Raw genomic sequence first — 16,665 nt, 5'->3', positions numbered from 1 at the left:
CAGAGAGATTTGTTAATACATTTTTAGAATATTCACATATAGCTTATATACTGCAAATAAGATGCATATTTGTATCTTAAGGCAAGAGTTTTCAAACTTGTTGCTGTCAGGGATGTCCAAATATGACCCCAATCAGAAGGATCCAAAACTATGAAGGCAGCTATAGTATATTTTAAGACTAATTAGGACCGGTAAGAAAAAAAATAGTAATGTGTCTGATATAAAAAATTCAGTAATTGGTAATTGTGTTATCATTGTACTAAAGCAATAAATAAATGAATAATTGGATTTTATTGTGGGTCGCTGCTGGACTCCCATTACTCTTAAGAAGTGTTGGGGGTAACACATTACAAGTAACACCAGTTACGTAATCAGATTACTTTTTTTCAAGTAACTAGTAAAGGAATGCATTACTTTTAAATTTACAAGAAAATATCTCAGTTACTGTTCACCTCTCCTTTCCCATGTTGAGAGAAATTGGGAGTGAGGTGCAGACCAGAGGCACTTCCTTCAGCCTGATGCTTATTAATTTCACTTTTGGAGCGAAAGGGCTTTTATAGTTGCCCTTGTTTGTTATTAAAAATAAATAAGTAAGCCCAGCCCAGGTGACAAAAAGTAATGCAAAAGTAACGTAATGCATTACTTTCCATAAACAGTAGATAAGTAACATAATTAGTTACTTTTTTATGGAGTACACTTTTTAAAATAAAGGTGCTTAAAAGGTTCTTCACAACGATGCCATAGAAGAACCATTTTTGGTTCTACAAAGAACCATTTCTTTCTTACCTTTTTATAATCTGAAGAACCTTCTTTCTTCACAAAGAACCTTTGAAAGGTGAAAAAGAAAGGTTCTTCAGATGTTAAAGGTTCTTTATGGAACCATTTAGACAAAAAGGTTATTCTATGGCATAGTGAAGCACCTTTATTTTTAAGAGTGTAACCCAATATTGTAATGCATTACTTTTAAAAGTAACTTTCCCCAACACTGCTCTTAAGGTAGTAATGCACACTATGGGGTAGAGAAGGTACAAAGGCACACTCCTAAATGTACAATTTTTGTCCTAAAAGTGTAGCCCTGACCCAAATGGCCCACTTAAACGCCACAGGAACCATTACCAATAGCCCATGTGTAAAAGTGTCAAACTCTGAGGAGTAGGGTGCCATTTGGGACAGGTTCTATATGAACCAGGTTGAAAAGCACTTTCTAATAAGGGCATTTTGCCCATCTGCTCCTGCACAGAGAGCTGCAGGCACCAAACCACATTATGTCTGAGATTTATCAGCTGGGCAGTGTTTAATTTAGACTGAAAGAAATATGAAGAACTGAAGCCGTGGCACATCAATTCCCTTCTGACTGAAAGGAGCAACAAAGAGCAGCAGGTCTCCAACTGGCACCCATCTATTAATTTCTCCACCACCCTCTCTTGTGCTCAGTCTTTGGAGTGCATTTCATGTACGTGTTTTTTTGTACGAGAGGGTGTTACATCCACAGTGCCAGCCTATCTTCAATATTTGATGTCAAAACATTTCTCTTCAATGCGGCTAGCTCATAAAAATGTAAACCCATCATTTTCAAATGCCCACAAGGGAGCAACAACTTTATTTACTGTCAGTAGCCCACACCCCCACCTCCAACTGTGCTAAATTCCCTTGAAATATTCAAAGAGAATCCTAAAAAAGGAGTTTATTTAGAAAGGGGAAGCACAGTGGCATGTCCCCTGCTAGTTTTGACATTTACAAGTTTTTACAACTATATTAAGGCTTTTCTGATATGTCTGAGAACTTAGGCCTTTACTGTAATTTTATGGGAATAACAACTGTTTGCTTTGTACTCTCTGTTGGTGAAAAAGACTTATTTTACCCATGAATACTATATAGGTCTTATTTGAAGGCAAAAACGTTTTGTGTGCATTGTGTCACAATGTGTGCACTTTTCCAGATTACCTTTCAATATTTCAGGAGATATCTTAGAATATTGTAAGACTTATTATTTAGATCATAAAATAGTTCAAACAAAAATGAAAATTGCTGTAATTTATTCACCCTCCTACCCAGGTTGCTCTTCTCCATATAATAAAAATGAAATATGCTGTTGTTCCAAAATGAAAGAAGCACTTTAAATGTAGTATATTCTTCTGAAACATATGTTAGCTCTGTGATGAACAGACTGACATTTTTACTAAAAAATAAATAAATCTTTCCATCTGCACTAGCTCTCAAATCATTGTCAAAACTGTTGTCATCTATGTAATTTGGTTGTGAGACAAACTAAACCAGTGTAGTGTACTTTTATGATAATTTAATAGTGCCTTTTTGCTATTTTGTAACTGTCCTGCTGAACAAAATAAATAAATAAAAATAATAATAAAACAACCTAAGCTTGTTTGTCAGTCTCCTAGTCCGTTTCAGAAGGGTTTTGGGACTTTTCCTCTGATCTGGCTGGGAGATCAGATGGTAAACAACTTTAAGCATATTTGTGTTGATTTATTTATTTCTTTTCAAGCAGGCGTTGACAGACTCACTCCAGATTCACTTTTATTATATGGAAATGAGAAGCCAAGACATTCTTCAAAAAGATCACTTTCTGTGCATGAAAGAAAGAAAGTCATTTGGGTCTGGAATGAAATAGGGGTGAATAAATGATCACATTATTTTTATTTTTGCATGAGCTATCCCTTTAATACAGTATTCTCACATTTATGTTAACCCAGTATTTTCTCACATACTATTCCAATACACTAAGCATTAATCTACCAGTACCATTAATTCATTTAAACATTTTTTTTAATGAACACAGCATATTGTATTAAACTGACATAATAAAACCTACCTTGGGTGAATGTGGTGATAGTAGCATTGCCTTTCCCCAAGTCAATGAGGTAGCCATGTTCAGCAGCCACAGTCATTTTAAAAGTCACTGCTCCATGAAGGCTGTCTCTGTCCTCTGCTTTTAGTGTTTTACTAGTGATCAGGAACCCAAGGTGACCAGTAGGGAGAATCCTTAATGTTGTACCACCCTTATTAGTCACAACCTGTGGAACTCCATTGTCCACCGGATAAATACTTATTTTCATCATCTGGGGTTTGCGAGTCGTATAAACCGTGTCAGGGAACACATAAAAGTCTGTGTGAGTTCCATCGGTAACAGTAAACGAAAAGCTGTCGGAGGCAGACTCTGTTCCATCGTGCTTATAACGTATCATGTTGTCATTCAGGTCCTGCTTGGTGAAGGAAGTGACAGGACGGGTGTTGTTAAACAGCAACTTGCCATGTACAGGAACCTGGGTAATTGTAAACTTTAAAAGGTGATCGACTGTATCACGGTCCTCCACTGTCAACTCAAAAGGAGTGATTAACTTATTTTCACCTTCATTAATGACCAGTCCGTGAATGGTGACCACAGGCTTTTTGTTGTCCACATCCGTAATGGACACACGGAAGGTGCGGAACACAGGATTGTAACCATCGGTCACTTCAAACTCAAAGCTGTCCATTTTCACCTCATCATCAGCAGTGTGGATGTAGTAGATTTTATTCCCAGCTAGTTGAAGCTGAGTGAACAAACTAATGGGCATCCCTGGCGCATCAGTGCACTCTAAGTGTCCTCGTATAGGGGCACGTGTGATGGTGAACACCAAATGTTCATCAGGGCTGTTATGATCACTAGTGCTGAGCAGGTCTGTGGTTAGAGTGACCCTTCCTCCTTCTTTCAGTGAAACACCTTTGCTGATCACATCAGGAAACACCATGTCTATTCCACCCACAGTTACGTAGAAGTACCTGTCAATCAAAGGGTTAATGCCATCAGTGACATCAAATTTGATAAGGTCACGAACTCCCTCTTGTCCATTGTGAATGTACATTATCATATCTTGGTCGATCTCATTTTGTGTGAAGTTCATTCCAACAGTTATGTTTTCAAATGTTCCAAATGGTGTTCGCTTTTGTAAAAACCCTTGATTTGGACCATAACGGATGATATAGGTCAGAATGCTGTCTTCTGTATCTAGATCAGTGGCTTTTAAAACTTTATTGTTGATTATTTTCACCTCTCCTACTTCTATTTCAAGGCCATCATTAATCGCCATCCTTGGTGTTTCATCATCAACCAAAATGACCATAATCATGACGGTTTTCTCCACTGTGAATTTGCCATCAGTAAGTAGAACATCAAAACTATCCTCTGTGGTTTCTGAATCATCATGCTCGTAGACAATACTTGAAGCCTCTCGTATCTGATCAAGAGTGAAATTTGTGACAGGAATAGTGCCTGAGGTTAACTGATTGAGGATATATCCATGGTTCGGAGGTTTTGAAATGATAAACGTGAGCTCATCCACTGGAACATCAGCATCAGCACCATTTAATATTGGAGTGTCAATCACAATGTTTATGCCTTCCATCACAACAAACTCTCTCATATGGATCTCTGGCTTTTCGTCATTGGATGGGATTATCACGATTGGGAAAAAGTGTCTCTCGGAAAAGTTTATCCCATCTGAACACCTGAAAGTAAACCTGTCCTCAACTGGCTCGACACCTTTATGAATACTTTGCACGTAATAAATGTGGTTTTCCCGAATGTCTTTAATTGTGAAAGCACTAATGGCAATCCCAGATCTGGATTTTTCAGAGCCTGGTGCAGGGGAGATGTTTTCTACGTAGCCTGAGGTGGGTTGCACAATAATTGTGCAAAGTAGGTCATCATTAGGGGTGTCAATGTCATTAGCACTAATATGCAAAATTTCGATAACATTTTTCTCACCTTCTATGACAGTGAATTGGGGGCCCACGAAGACCTCAGGGGCCTGACTGTCCAACGGCAAAATGGTGACCTGCACACGAACCCCTTTGATTTTATTTCCCCCAACTGTCCATTCATCAGACAAATCAGTAAGCGTAAGATTAAAGAAGTCGTATTTTGTTGTCAAGCCAATTTCTCCACTATTATGTGCATATACTACCAAGCCACTAATGATGTCTGCTTGAGTGAACCTATTGGAGGGCACACCATTCACTAATATTTCACCAAACACTGGGGGATCGTCTACAATAAAGGTCAGCCTGAGGTCATCAGTGTCCTCGTCTCGACCCTGAATGACGTTGGTGGTGATCTCAGTCGCTCCGTTCTCCAGGACATCTATGTAAGAACCGATAGTGCCCTCTGGAAGGCTGATGGTTGGTGCTTCATCGTCAATAGGCTTCACGTTGATCCTGACTGTGATTGTGACAACGTGGACGCCGTCACTGACATCCAGCTGGAAGAAATCGCTGGTTGACTCATCACCATTATGAATGTAAGATATTCTGCCATTAGATATATCATCCAAATTGAATGAGTTCCCTTTAGTCATATCAGTGAAAGTGTACTTAACCTGACCGTGCTTTGGAGGCTGGGTGATTGTAAACAGAATCTGTGAGCTGTCCGTGTCAGCATCTGTGGTGTCCAGCTCGGCACGTGTGATGACGTGCGCCCCTCGTTCTTGAATGGTAAAGCCTGTGTTGGTGATCTGGGGAGGCTTGTTGTCGACAGGCTGTAAAAATATGGTGAAAACTCCATTGGCGCTGTTTCCCGCTGTATCCTCAACTTTGTAATGGAACTGCACCACATGTGGGGTTATTCCAAGCTCTAGATCAGGAGGTTTGTAGGCTATCTTGTGATGATTAATCTGTGCCTGAGTGAACTCGGTGACTTCTGAGTTTGGACTCTCAGTTAAAACGATGCTTCCTAGAATGCCAGGGCTGTTCTCATCTGTATCAGTGGGTGGCTGGGTAATTGTGTATTTCAAGTCCCTGTCTTCTGAGTCTAAGTCTGTGTAGCGCAAGAACTTCTTTCGGAAATAGGTGAGTTGGTACTCATGGACGGTCACATGAAGAGTGGTCCCAGGATAGAGCTCTGGGGGGATATCATCAATGGGGAGAATTTTGATGATGAAAGAGTTTTCGCCTGATTGGTTCGGTGGGTCATTGTCATCTTGCACACGGAAAACAAACTGGTCCATGATGGTCTTTGTATTATGAGGTCCGATATGCCTGTAAAACAGCTTGCCTTCTGTGATGTCCTGCTGGAACCATTCTGTCACTACTTTCTCATACATCTCATCCTCAGAATTGAACCTCCATGTGGATGGATCCTCCGGTGCATCTGATTGACGAAGTATGACTTCTCCTATAGTAGAGTAGGGAGACACCAGGATGAACTTAATAGTTGAATCCTCAGAGTCTATGTCTGCTGCACTAAGCATTAAAGGAGAAATGGGCATCATTTGGTTTTTAAACAAAACTAAGCCTGTGTTGGCATTGATTATGGGAGGTTCATCATCAGTTGGCACCACTGTAATGGGAAATAAAAACTCGACTTCATTTTTTCCATCTGTCATTCTGAAAATGATATTATCGCTGTATGTATCACTGCCATCATGCTGGTAGATGACGCTCCCAACATCAAGATCTGCTGGGATAAAGAATTTTCTCCTGGACCCCAGAACTGTGAGCTCTCCATGGCGAAGTCCATTAATAACTGTGATTTGGACATTGTCTAAATTGTCCTCGTCACTAATTTGTAGGTTTTGTGAGCTGGACAGTGGCCGGGACTGACCCTCATAAAGCAGTTGGCCAGTGTTACGGGTCACAACCGGTGCTAGAGTGTTCATAGGCTTAACCACTATCATAAACGCAAAGGGATCTGATATAGCCCCCTCAGTGTCTACAACTTCAAACTCAATTTGGAAAATTCTCTCCATATCCGAATCCACAGAGGGAGGTTTATAGGCTATTTTAAGATCTTTCAGGTCTGCTTGATAAAAAGACGTAATGGGCAAATTTCTGTCATCCGTGCTCACAATGTAGCCCTCCTCAAAAGACAGCGGGGAAGTGATGTTGAAGATTAAATCATCAGGATTAGATTCCACATCCTCAGCGGCAAGCATATCGTGGGTTATAGCAGTCATTACAAACTGGTCAACTTCCATCATCATCATTGCCACAAAACTCGGTTTAGGAGCTGTGTTTTCCTCACCCTCTTTTATAAGCACCACAATTTGGAAAAACTCTTGCTTCAGTACATTTGCTTCTTTGTCTTGTAACTCTAAATACATGGGAATATAATCTCGGTTTGGAGAACGATGTGCAAAAGTGTGCTGATAGCGAATGTCCATCCTGACAAATTCATCACAGTCCACAGGTTTCCCCAGTTTTCCATTATCAATCAGCTTTCCATACCTGGGTAATGAGCTGCCACTGGCCAAAGATGTAACTTTACATAAATGAGCATTTCTATCATAAGTAAACTCCAGGATTTTCTTATCAAGGGGATTACTCATTCCAAGCAGTTTCTCTACAACTACAGGCATGTGTTTGGTGAGAATCTCAAGCTGAGTGAAAATCACCTCAACTTCCATCATAAAGGGAATGATGACTGTATCAGTCTGAGTATCATATCTGAGCTGAATTCTTACTCTGTCTTTTGAAGGGCTCCTGGATCCGAAATGCGAGTATTTTACATCATTGGGACCAAATTCACAAGGAAACTTTTTCGGGGACAGCTGTCCCGGTCTCTGTGACAGCAGGTCATTATCCAGAACTGTTATGGTGCACTTGTCTCCAGGCTGAACTTGGGTAACCAGGTCATTGATTGGATCAATATAGACAGATCTGCCGAAAGGAACCCGTATTCCATTATTGGCGACAAGAATAGCATCCTCTGAAAGTTCAGATCTTAAACCGTACGTTAATCCCAAACTCTCAAATCCCTGTGCAGATGCATCGCGAAACAAAGTCAGTATAAAGAGAAACAAGTGCACATGAAACGCTCTACGTTGCCGCTGCTCTGTTATACTCCGAGCCATTTGTGATGCGAGCCAGAATTACTATTACACGTTCGGCACAATCCGTAGCATGAGAAAGTTAAAGCGCGCAACAGAAAAATCTCCCATTCGCATCCGCGCAAAGGTGCATCATTCTCCTTGAGCAGCTCGCACTCTGAATAAACTTCATGCCTTGCGGAGCCGTGAGAGGGAAATCACGCCCCGCTCTCACGCTATTGGTTGACGTTACGATGGAATGCGTTCGGAGTGCTCTGATTGGTCGCATGCAGTGTCACACAAAGGCAAGCGGGGACCGATCTGCATGAATTCAGAAGGATTGACTTGTTGGGGTATATTATGGCAAGCCGTTTTAGCATTCCTTCCTTTAAGCTAACTAGTATTTATATGGCTTTCATGTACTTTTTTTCTAGAAAAGCTAAAATAATAAAAAAGACTGACTGATACAGTCACACATTTTACCTCAGACTTCTTGATTGAATCTGGCACAGTTATCACTGGGCAGGAGAATGTTTCACTTCATAAGAGCAAAGGCAATCAAACTGACTTGGTCAGAAAATCATGCATTGAAATGTATAAAAAAAATTGTCCTTCACTTTCATGAAATAATCAAATAAATAAATAAATTAGAATCAGAATCAGCTTTATTGCCAGGTATGTTTGCACAAACGAGGGATTTGTTTTGGTGACAGAAGCTCCACAGTGCAACAGAATGACAGCAACAGGACAGGACACAGATAATAAATGGAGTGAAAATAAAAATTAACAGGTGCTTTTCATGTTGAGGGAATGCTGTTGGCTTTGGCAGTATCAAATAAAGTGAAAAACTGTCAGAAAGCAGAAATCAAATACAAAATGGTAAGATTATGTAAAGACTTTTTCCTTTCTATAATGGTCTGACATGCATTATAGGTGCTGTGCATTGTGCCAGCTCTCTCTGGTGGTGAAAAAGAAAATCATGAACTTCACTGTGGTATATATATATATATATATACAGATATATATATAAAGATAGTCAATTGGACTTTTTAGAAAATCAAAGATGTTAATCTAACATTAATATTGGAAAGAAAGACACCCTGTTGATTTAACACAAAATAAATCCGGACAAGAGACAATTATTCTGTAATTTTGTAAACCACATGCTGTCTTTGTAAAATAATGCATGCTGTTTTGCACACAGTACAAATGCATCTGAAAACATGAAAACATTCAGCTGCCTTTATATTTTTTAACATTTGGGGTCTTCTGCATTAAAAAACAAACAAACAAAAAACATGTAAAACCCCCATAGTGATATAATCTGTGATATAATTAAAATATTCCTGTATTGTTCTATTCCAGTTAAGGTTTTTTGAATACGCTCTAAATGAGACTCTAAATCAGGCATGTCAGTTATTTAGGTCAAACGTTTCTTGGGACTATAGCTGCATTTCACACATGTGATGTGTTTTATTGACTGATAAGAGGTGCACATCTTTTCATGCAGCTGCCAAAGGATGTGAAAGAAGAGAGCAGGTGTTGGAGAGAGAGAGAGAGAGAGAGAGAGAGAGAGAGAGAGAGAGATAGAGAGAGAGAGAGATGAGTGAAGATACACTCAACAGCGGTCTTTACAAACCATATCTTTATATTTTATTTGATCAGTGCATTTAAACTGATGTGAAATACAACAATACTTGCATGGTAAATTATAAAGGCAAGCGGTTTATTAAATATTGTGGATACAAACAGCTATTGCCTTTTATATTAAAAAATCTGTTCATGCTTTTAACATGTATCAGTGTAAAATCATCTATGAAAAATTCAGCGTATGTCACGAATCCGGTCTATGAACTTCCGTTCACTCACCACTCGCTCACCACATGGACTCTTGCACTACACTACTGTTGCACTTCACCAAGGACTACAGTTCCCATCATCCATTGCACTGATGACACACACACACAGTTGATTGCACTGATCACACAGCTGATTCCCATCACACGCCTTACTTAAGCCATGGACTTCCTCTTCCTCTCTGCTGAGAATTGTTTAGCGTTTATCACAGTCATAGCTGATAGCTACTTTACGGAGCCACTCCTAGTTGTATAGTCTTAGTCTTGCCTAGCCTGTTTACCTGTGTTTTGATTCTTGCTTTTGTATTTTTGGATTGCCCTATCATCTTGCCTTTTGGACTCTGTTTGCCCCTGTTTGGATTATTGCTCGTGTACTTGGATTACCCCTATTGTCAAGCCCTTTGGATATTGTTCGCCAATCGATGACCCACGCATGTTCTCAGAATACTCTTGTGTCTTGCCCTCAACATACCTGTCTACTGATGTTTGACCATGCCTGTGTTTGACCATGTTTTTGAATAAAAGCTTGCAAATGGATCTGTACGCTTCACGTCTCGTTGGCTCCGTTACAGCATAAATGATATCATTAGACCAGTTTCAATCAATGGTATTTTTGAATAACCCTGAGAGATAAACATTCTTACTGAGTAAAAAAAACAAATGTACAAAGAAAGCTCCATCCACACACACACACACACACACACAGTCATACAAACTCAGACAGCCAACTATTCTGGCATCCTGCTGTTTGGCTGATGTTTCCAGTAAGGCTTAAAATTATGCACATCACCGAGGAATTCAGCCCTGTCAACACCCCCAGTGTGAATCAGACAGATCAGATTAGAGGTGCCTAGTGCTGATTTCTGGATCTATTGTCCATTCTAGAGATTTGCAATTTTCTATTTGTAATGCTTAAATGATCGCAATTATATATGACACAATTAATAAGGTATAGTGCTTTCTCACTTTTTACTTGCATGAAGAATAAAAAAAGGTTTTCCAACACTGACTTCAGGATAATGGGCAAAGTGAAAGCTCTAGGAGTGTTTCTCATCACCCAGCTGCTGCCCTGTGTTTAACATAATGGTTATTTTGGTTTTATTGGATGTGTAGGAAGCTGCAGATGTTCTCAAAAGATGAAAGGCAGCAGTGAAACAATCAGCAGTCCAAACATAGCTTGTCTGCATTATCATGTGTATTTAAAACAGACATTGCTATAATTTTTCATGAAATGCACTTTTATTGATCACAATCTTTTATGTCTCCTCTGCTGGTACATGGTGATAAAGTCATGTAACAGTAAAGAGACTGTAATACTTCCTACATCCCCAGATTATTGTCATTACCTCAGTCTGATCCTACTCGTCAATTACAGCATGAGCTCTCTACATCTCTGTATAAACCCAGCATTACCTGGGCTCCATTCAAATGTACTTTCTAAAGCGCTTCCTCCAAGGGACTTTCCACACAGGATTTTATGTTCTCTTCCTGGCTTGATTTAAGAATACCCCTTCCTTGCTATTATGATAAACGTACTTTGCCACCAGACATTATAGCATTTCATCTTCTTTTAGTGTTTCCAGAACATCACTTGTGGTTGTGTGCCCAGACTTGACGTGTTGGATTATTGTTATTTAGGACATTTGTTCCCTGAGGGAGCAAATACACCTGGTCACTTCACGTGTTGAGATTGATCAGACTTGGCCACAAACACCACTCAAAAGTTTGGGGTGTTATTCATTTATTTATTTGAAATACAGAAATGAATTTATTCGCAAAGGATGCCTTAAAAGACAGTAAAGACATTTACAATGAAAGATTTCTATTTCAAATAAATGCCGTTCTTTCTATTCATAAAAGATTTTTGGATATTAAGCAGCACAATTGTTTTCAACATTGATAACAATAAATGTTTCTTGAGATTTACATAAAATACTGGAGTGATGGCTGCTGAAAAATCAGCTTTGTTATCACAAGAATAAATTACATTTTCAACATGAAGAAAAAAAAAAAAGTATTAGAAATTATAATATTACACAATGCTACTTTTTACTGTATTTTTGGTCAAATAATTGCATTTATGAACATATATAAATCTCATCTCTTTGATTGAATTAAAAAGATCATTATTCATTTTAAATACATATTTAAAGACTTTAACACTGGGTGTTTATGTTACTGAAAAATGCACAAAGAGACCATCTGAGGCTATTTAACATTACTTTGTTCTAATGTTAAATAACGAAACTAATTTACATATTCATGTTTGACAGTTTTAAACTATTTTAAAACAGGCAGCAGCATGTTTTCTATGAGTTCTTAAAATATTAAAGTATGCAAACAGACAAAACAAAGCAACTCAGGTACTGTAACTCTCAAAGCAATGCCTTTCATACATTTGTGAATTATTGAGTTTCCTCAAACAAAAAAGATTAAGAAGAGGTTTACAGACAATTTTCAACTATGAAATCACCTGTATCAGATCATCTATCTGGCACAAATTGTCCTTTGCATCATTCAAGACTAGGTGGTGGAATCAAATACGTTGAAGAAATAAAAGCAGAATTTGTCTTACATTTGAAATCATTAGCCTATAAATTAAGATTAAAATAGTTTAAAGTGGCTTAACAGGACAAATGAATAACTTTGACATTATCATATGGATGAAGAAAACATGCAGCACTCTGTGATGCTGCTGACTGTGGAATTCAACTTTCATAGCTGCCAAGCATCGCAGTTGTCATTCGGTCTTTCCACTGCAACAATCGCTGAGCATTTCGGGTCTATTTTTTGCCTGAAATGCAATCAGATGTGACAATGCAGCCCTCATTAGTTCTATTTTAGTTTACTACTGCACTGGCTGTGGCCTGTGTTTGATTGGACATGCTCTCATGCTGGACGAGGGAAGCTTGTTGTTAAAACATGTCGACACAATTTTCAACGGATGTGCTCAGGTCAGCAAACAGAGGTCAAAACAGAATATGTCAGAGGTGCAGATGTCTGGGCTTGTCTTTCAGTCTAAGGAAATGGTTGAGAAAATGATTGGGAGTGAAAACATCAAAGAAAGTATCCTCTATAATTATGAAGATGTTATAACGCTGAAAACGTTATAACGTATATAATTATGCTGAAAACGTTCTACAACAAAACGCTATCAAGATCTATTGTTCATATGCATTTGCATAAAATGCTTTTAAAATTGCTTAAATGAGATGTTCTGTGAATTCCTATAAAGACACTTCATTTTCTAGGCTTAGCTGGATATAAATCATCCTATTCTTGTCTACATCTACATCTCATCTAAACTAGCATTACATCTATTTACAAAAGATATACTACTGTTGCAAACCTTTGGTTTGGTAAGATTTTTAATATTTTTGAAAGAAGTCTCTTATCCTCAGCAAGGCTGCATTTGTCTAATAAAGTGTGTATGTGTGTGTGTATGTGTGTTTTAAATCACAATAATATTTTACAATATTACGGTCTTTACTGTCACTTTTGATCAATTTAATTGCATCCTTGCCAAGTAAAAGGTATATATACATATTTTAAAATAAAATAAAAGTCTTATTGACTCCAAACTTTTTAATGGGACTGTATAACACACATTTCACACCTAAATTGATTTTCTTTAAATGTCTCTAATAACAGTTGTTTTAATTAAAGTGGTTTCCTTACATTACACCCAATGTGATTTATCTACATGATTTCAAGGTTTTAAATGTTCAAATGCGGCCTAAAACCATATTTGTATGAGATGAGTGCTATAAGTGATACTGAAAAAGTAATGAGCAGAAAGATAAATTCATTTTATAGTTGTGCCGGAGGAGGCCCTTAAAAATAAATTAGTCATAGATAATTAACATCAGAAGTTACTTGGTTATAAAACAAGCTCACTCAGGACAAACCCCTCACACCCTAAACTTTTAAACAGTTGTTAATAAGTCTCAAAGCCTCCAGCTGTTCGGTGGTCAGTAAGGCACATTAAGGGTCACCTGTTCTAATCCTGCATTGGGCCAAATCTACATCCACACCCAGCACGATACAATTTCTGCCTGATGGACTCTCAACCCTGCTGGCGCATGCTGTATATCCACCCTATACTGCAGTACACTGGAAAGAAAATGCTTTAACAAAAATGTGTTTCATATTGAAAGCCTACAAGGTCTTTAACACATAAATATTCCATTTCAAATGGTTTATTTCACATTGTATAAGTGTAGATGTTTTGGTTTCTTATGGCTGCTTGTAAAAAAAAATTTTTTTGGGGGGGGGGGGGGGGGGGGATTACATTTTGCAAATGCCATCATCCCTTTCATCTACCAACACACAGTCACTTAACGACTTTGTTTAAAGAGTAACCAAGGTCTGCAAGTGCTTTTTTCTGATGTAAGTGTATCATCCTACACACACAGGTGCAAAAAAGTGTTGGCCCCCTTCCTGATTTTTTTGCTTGTCACACTTTAAGGTTTCAGATCAAACAAATTTAAATATTAATAAAAAAATAACACAAGTAAACACAACATGAAGTTTTCTTATCATGAAGGGAAAACAAAATCCAAACCCACATGGCCCTGTGTGAAAGTTTTTGGCAGACAGCTGAATTCATAGTTCCATTTATCACAGCAAGTCTTCCAGGTCCTGAAGCAGCAAACCAGCCCCAGACCATCACACTACCACCACCATATTTTACTGTTGGTATGATGTTCTTTTTCTGAAATGCTGTGTTACTTTTACACCAGATGTAATGGGACACACACACCTTCCAAAAAGTTAAACTTTTGTCTCATTAGTCCACAGAGTATTTTCCCAAAAGTCTTGGCGATCATCAAGATGTTTTCTGGCAAAACTGAGACGAGCCTTTGTTATTTTTGCTCAGCAGCGGTTTTCGTCATGGAACTCTGCCATGCAGGCATTTTTGCCCAGTCTCTTTCTTATGGTGGAGTCATGAACACTGACCTTAACTGAGGCAAGTGAGGCCTGCAGTTCTTTAGATGTTGCTGTTGGGTCTTTTGTGACCTCTTGGATGAGTAGTCGCTGCGCTCTTGGGGTAACTTTGCTCAGCCGGTCACTCCTGGGAAGATTCACCACTTTCGCCATTTGTGGATAATGGCTCTCACTGTGGTTCGCTGGAGTCCCAAAGCTTTAGAAATGGCTTTATAACCTTTTCCAGACTGATAAATCTTAATTACTTTCGTCCTCACTTGTTCCTGAATTACTTTGGATCTCAATATGACGTGTAGCTTTTGAGGATCTTTTGGTCTACTTCACTTTGTCAGGCAGGTTCTATTTAAGTGATTTCTTGATTGCGAACAGGTGTGGCAGTAATCAGGCCTGGGTGTGGCTAGAGAAACTGAACTCAGGTGTGATAAACCACAGTTTTGTTTTAACAGAGAGGGGTGGGGGGGCAACACTTTTTCACACCACTATATATATATATATGACATTCATACGATTTTTCAAATGTCAATACTGCACAAAGAACAATTTCAGGATTTCAGAGAGCTGTCAAACTGCCTTTTAAAGGTTAACATCAATGGTGGCTAATGTTGCTTTTGGGGTTGACAAAAATATTTTCACTGTTCCCTGTGTGGCATTAATTAGGTGCAACATTAATCTTTCATTGAGCTGCTCAAAAGTTCCAAAAGTTAAGCTTTTTCCACTAGACTTAGCAGCAGGTATGACACTATACAGTCCAAAATATCTGCCATGAGGAATTTAGTTTTTTTTTTATTATTAATGTTGAGTGGATGAACCGGTATTTTACAGGTTAGGCCTATTACTTGTATACCTTATAAGGTCCTGAACTATTCAGAATTTTAATTCCTATTTAACTAAACACGTTAGACCCTCTCAACTGACTTTCAATGTTCAGAACCAACATAATTCTAATTTAAAATAGATTTTAACCAGGGCTAATCATGTCAGATTACATTGAGTCTACTTTAAGTCTGGTTTGTTAACATATCATCGTTCATTTCAAGGTACAGTAGCCTGACAAATGTCAGTCCTGTTTTATCACCACTATGGCTCTTGAGAAAGTCACCTAAAACAATGTCATTCTGCTACTACTAAAGCTGGGCTCTCCAACCCTGCTCCTGGAGAGCTACCGTCCTGCAGATTTTAGTTCCAACCCTGCTCCAGCACACCTGTCTGAAATTAACAAGTAGCATTGAAGACCTAGCTGGTTCAGGTGTGTTTGATTGGGGTTGGATCTTAAATCTGTAGGACCGTATAGCTCTCCAGAAGCAAGGTTGGAGACCCCTTTACTAAAGCCTGGAAAATAGTAAAAATACTATCAAAGTTGCTTTACTTTTTATGCTATAAGTTTTTAAGAAAAAAGACATGGGTAATGCAAATAACCTTAAAGTAGATATATGCAATCATACATTTTCCCTCTCAGGTGTGAATGTGCAGTTAAATAGTAAGTAGCTCTGAACTGCCCCCTTGTGCACACTTTACAGACATGCAACCATATCAATGTCATTATTTATAGCAACCTAAGATTGCATGCCCAAATGCATACATCTGTTTTAAAAACATGCAACAAATGCAAACTTATAAGCCCATAAAGCACACATATCAGATTCACCCAGAACTGCTCTTTTATTTATTTTATTCATTTAGTAGAACAATTGATGTCAATAGATGGCGCTGTAATAAAAACTTTCACATTCCCCACTGCATTACTGTATTACAAGAAATTATATTAGTAGCTGTACTTTTCAAAGACACATTTAAAACAGGACCTCAGATTGTTGTGAATATTACACACACACACACACACACGTTTGTTTCTGTGAATTGTGGGGACTTTCCATAGACTTCGATTACTTTTATACTGGCCAAATTATATATTTTTTCAGGTTTTACTATCTTTGGGGGGACATTTTGTCCCCACAATGTAGCTTAAACAAGTACACACACACACACACACACACTTTTTTTACAGGCCTCAGTTGTAGCCTCATTTGACTTAAGATCATTGTAATCCAATCTCTTCAGTT

The 16,665-nt window shown here is 38.4% G+C and overlaps 1 protein-coding gene across 1 annotated transcript in view; it reads right to left on the bottom strand.

Moving 5' to 3' along the window:
- LOC306854198 (FRAS1-related extracellular matrix protein 2-like) overlaps nt 1–7,760 on the bottom strand; it is a 78,015-nt gene extending 70,255 nt beyond the window's left edge. The window contains exon 1 of the mRNA XM_079392021.1: nt 2,831–7,760. Coding sequence (XP_079248147.1) covers nt 2,831–7,403 — 4,573 coding nt within the window. The 5' untranslated portion in view covers nt 7,404–7,760. The remainder of the gene's footprint in view (nt 1–2,830) is intronic.
- Between the last annotated feature and the right edge of the window lie 8,905 nt (nt 7,761–16,665).

Source organism: Barbus barbus, assembly GCF_936440315.1.
Source record: "Barbus barbus genome assembly, chromosome: 34".
Classification (NCBI taxonomy): Eukaryota; Metazoa; Chordata; class Actinopteri; order Cypriniformes; family Cyprinidae; genus Barbus; species Barbus barbus.
The sequence above is the reverse complement of the archived record's forward strand: the minus strand, read 5'-3'. Positions and strand labels throughout refer to the sequence as shown.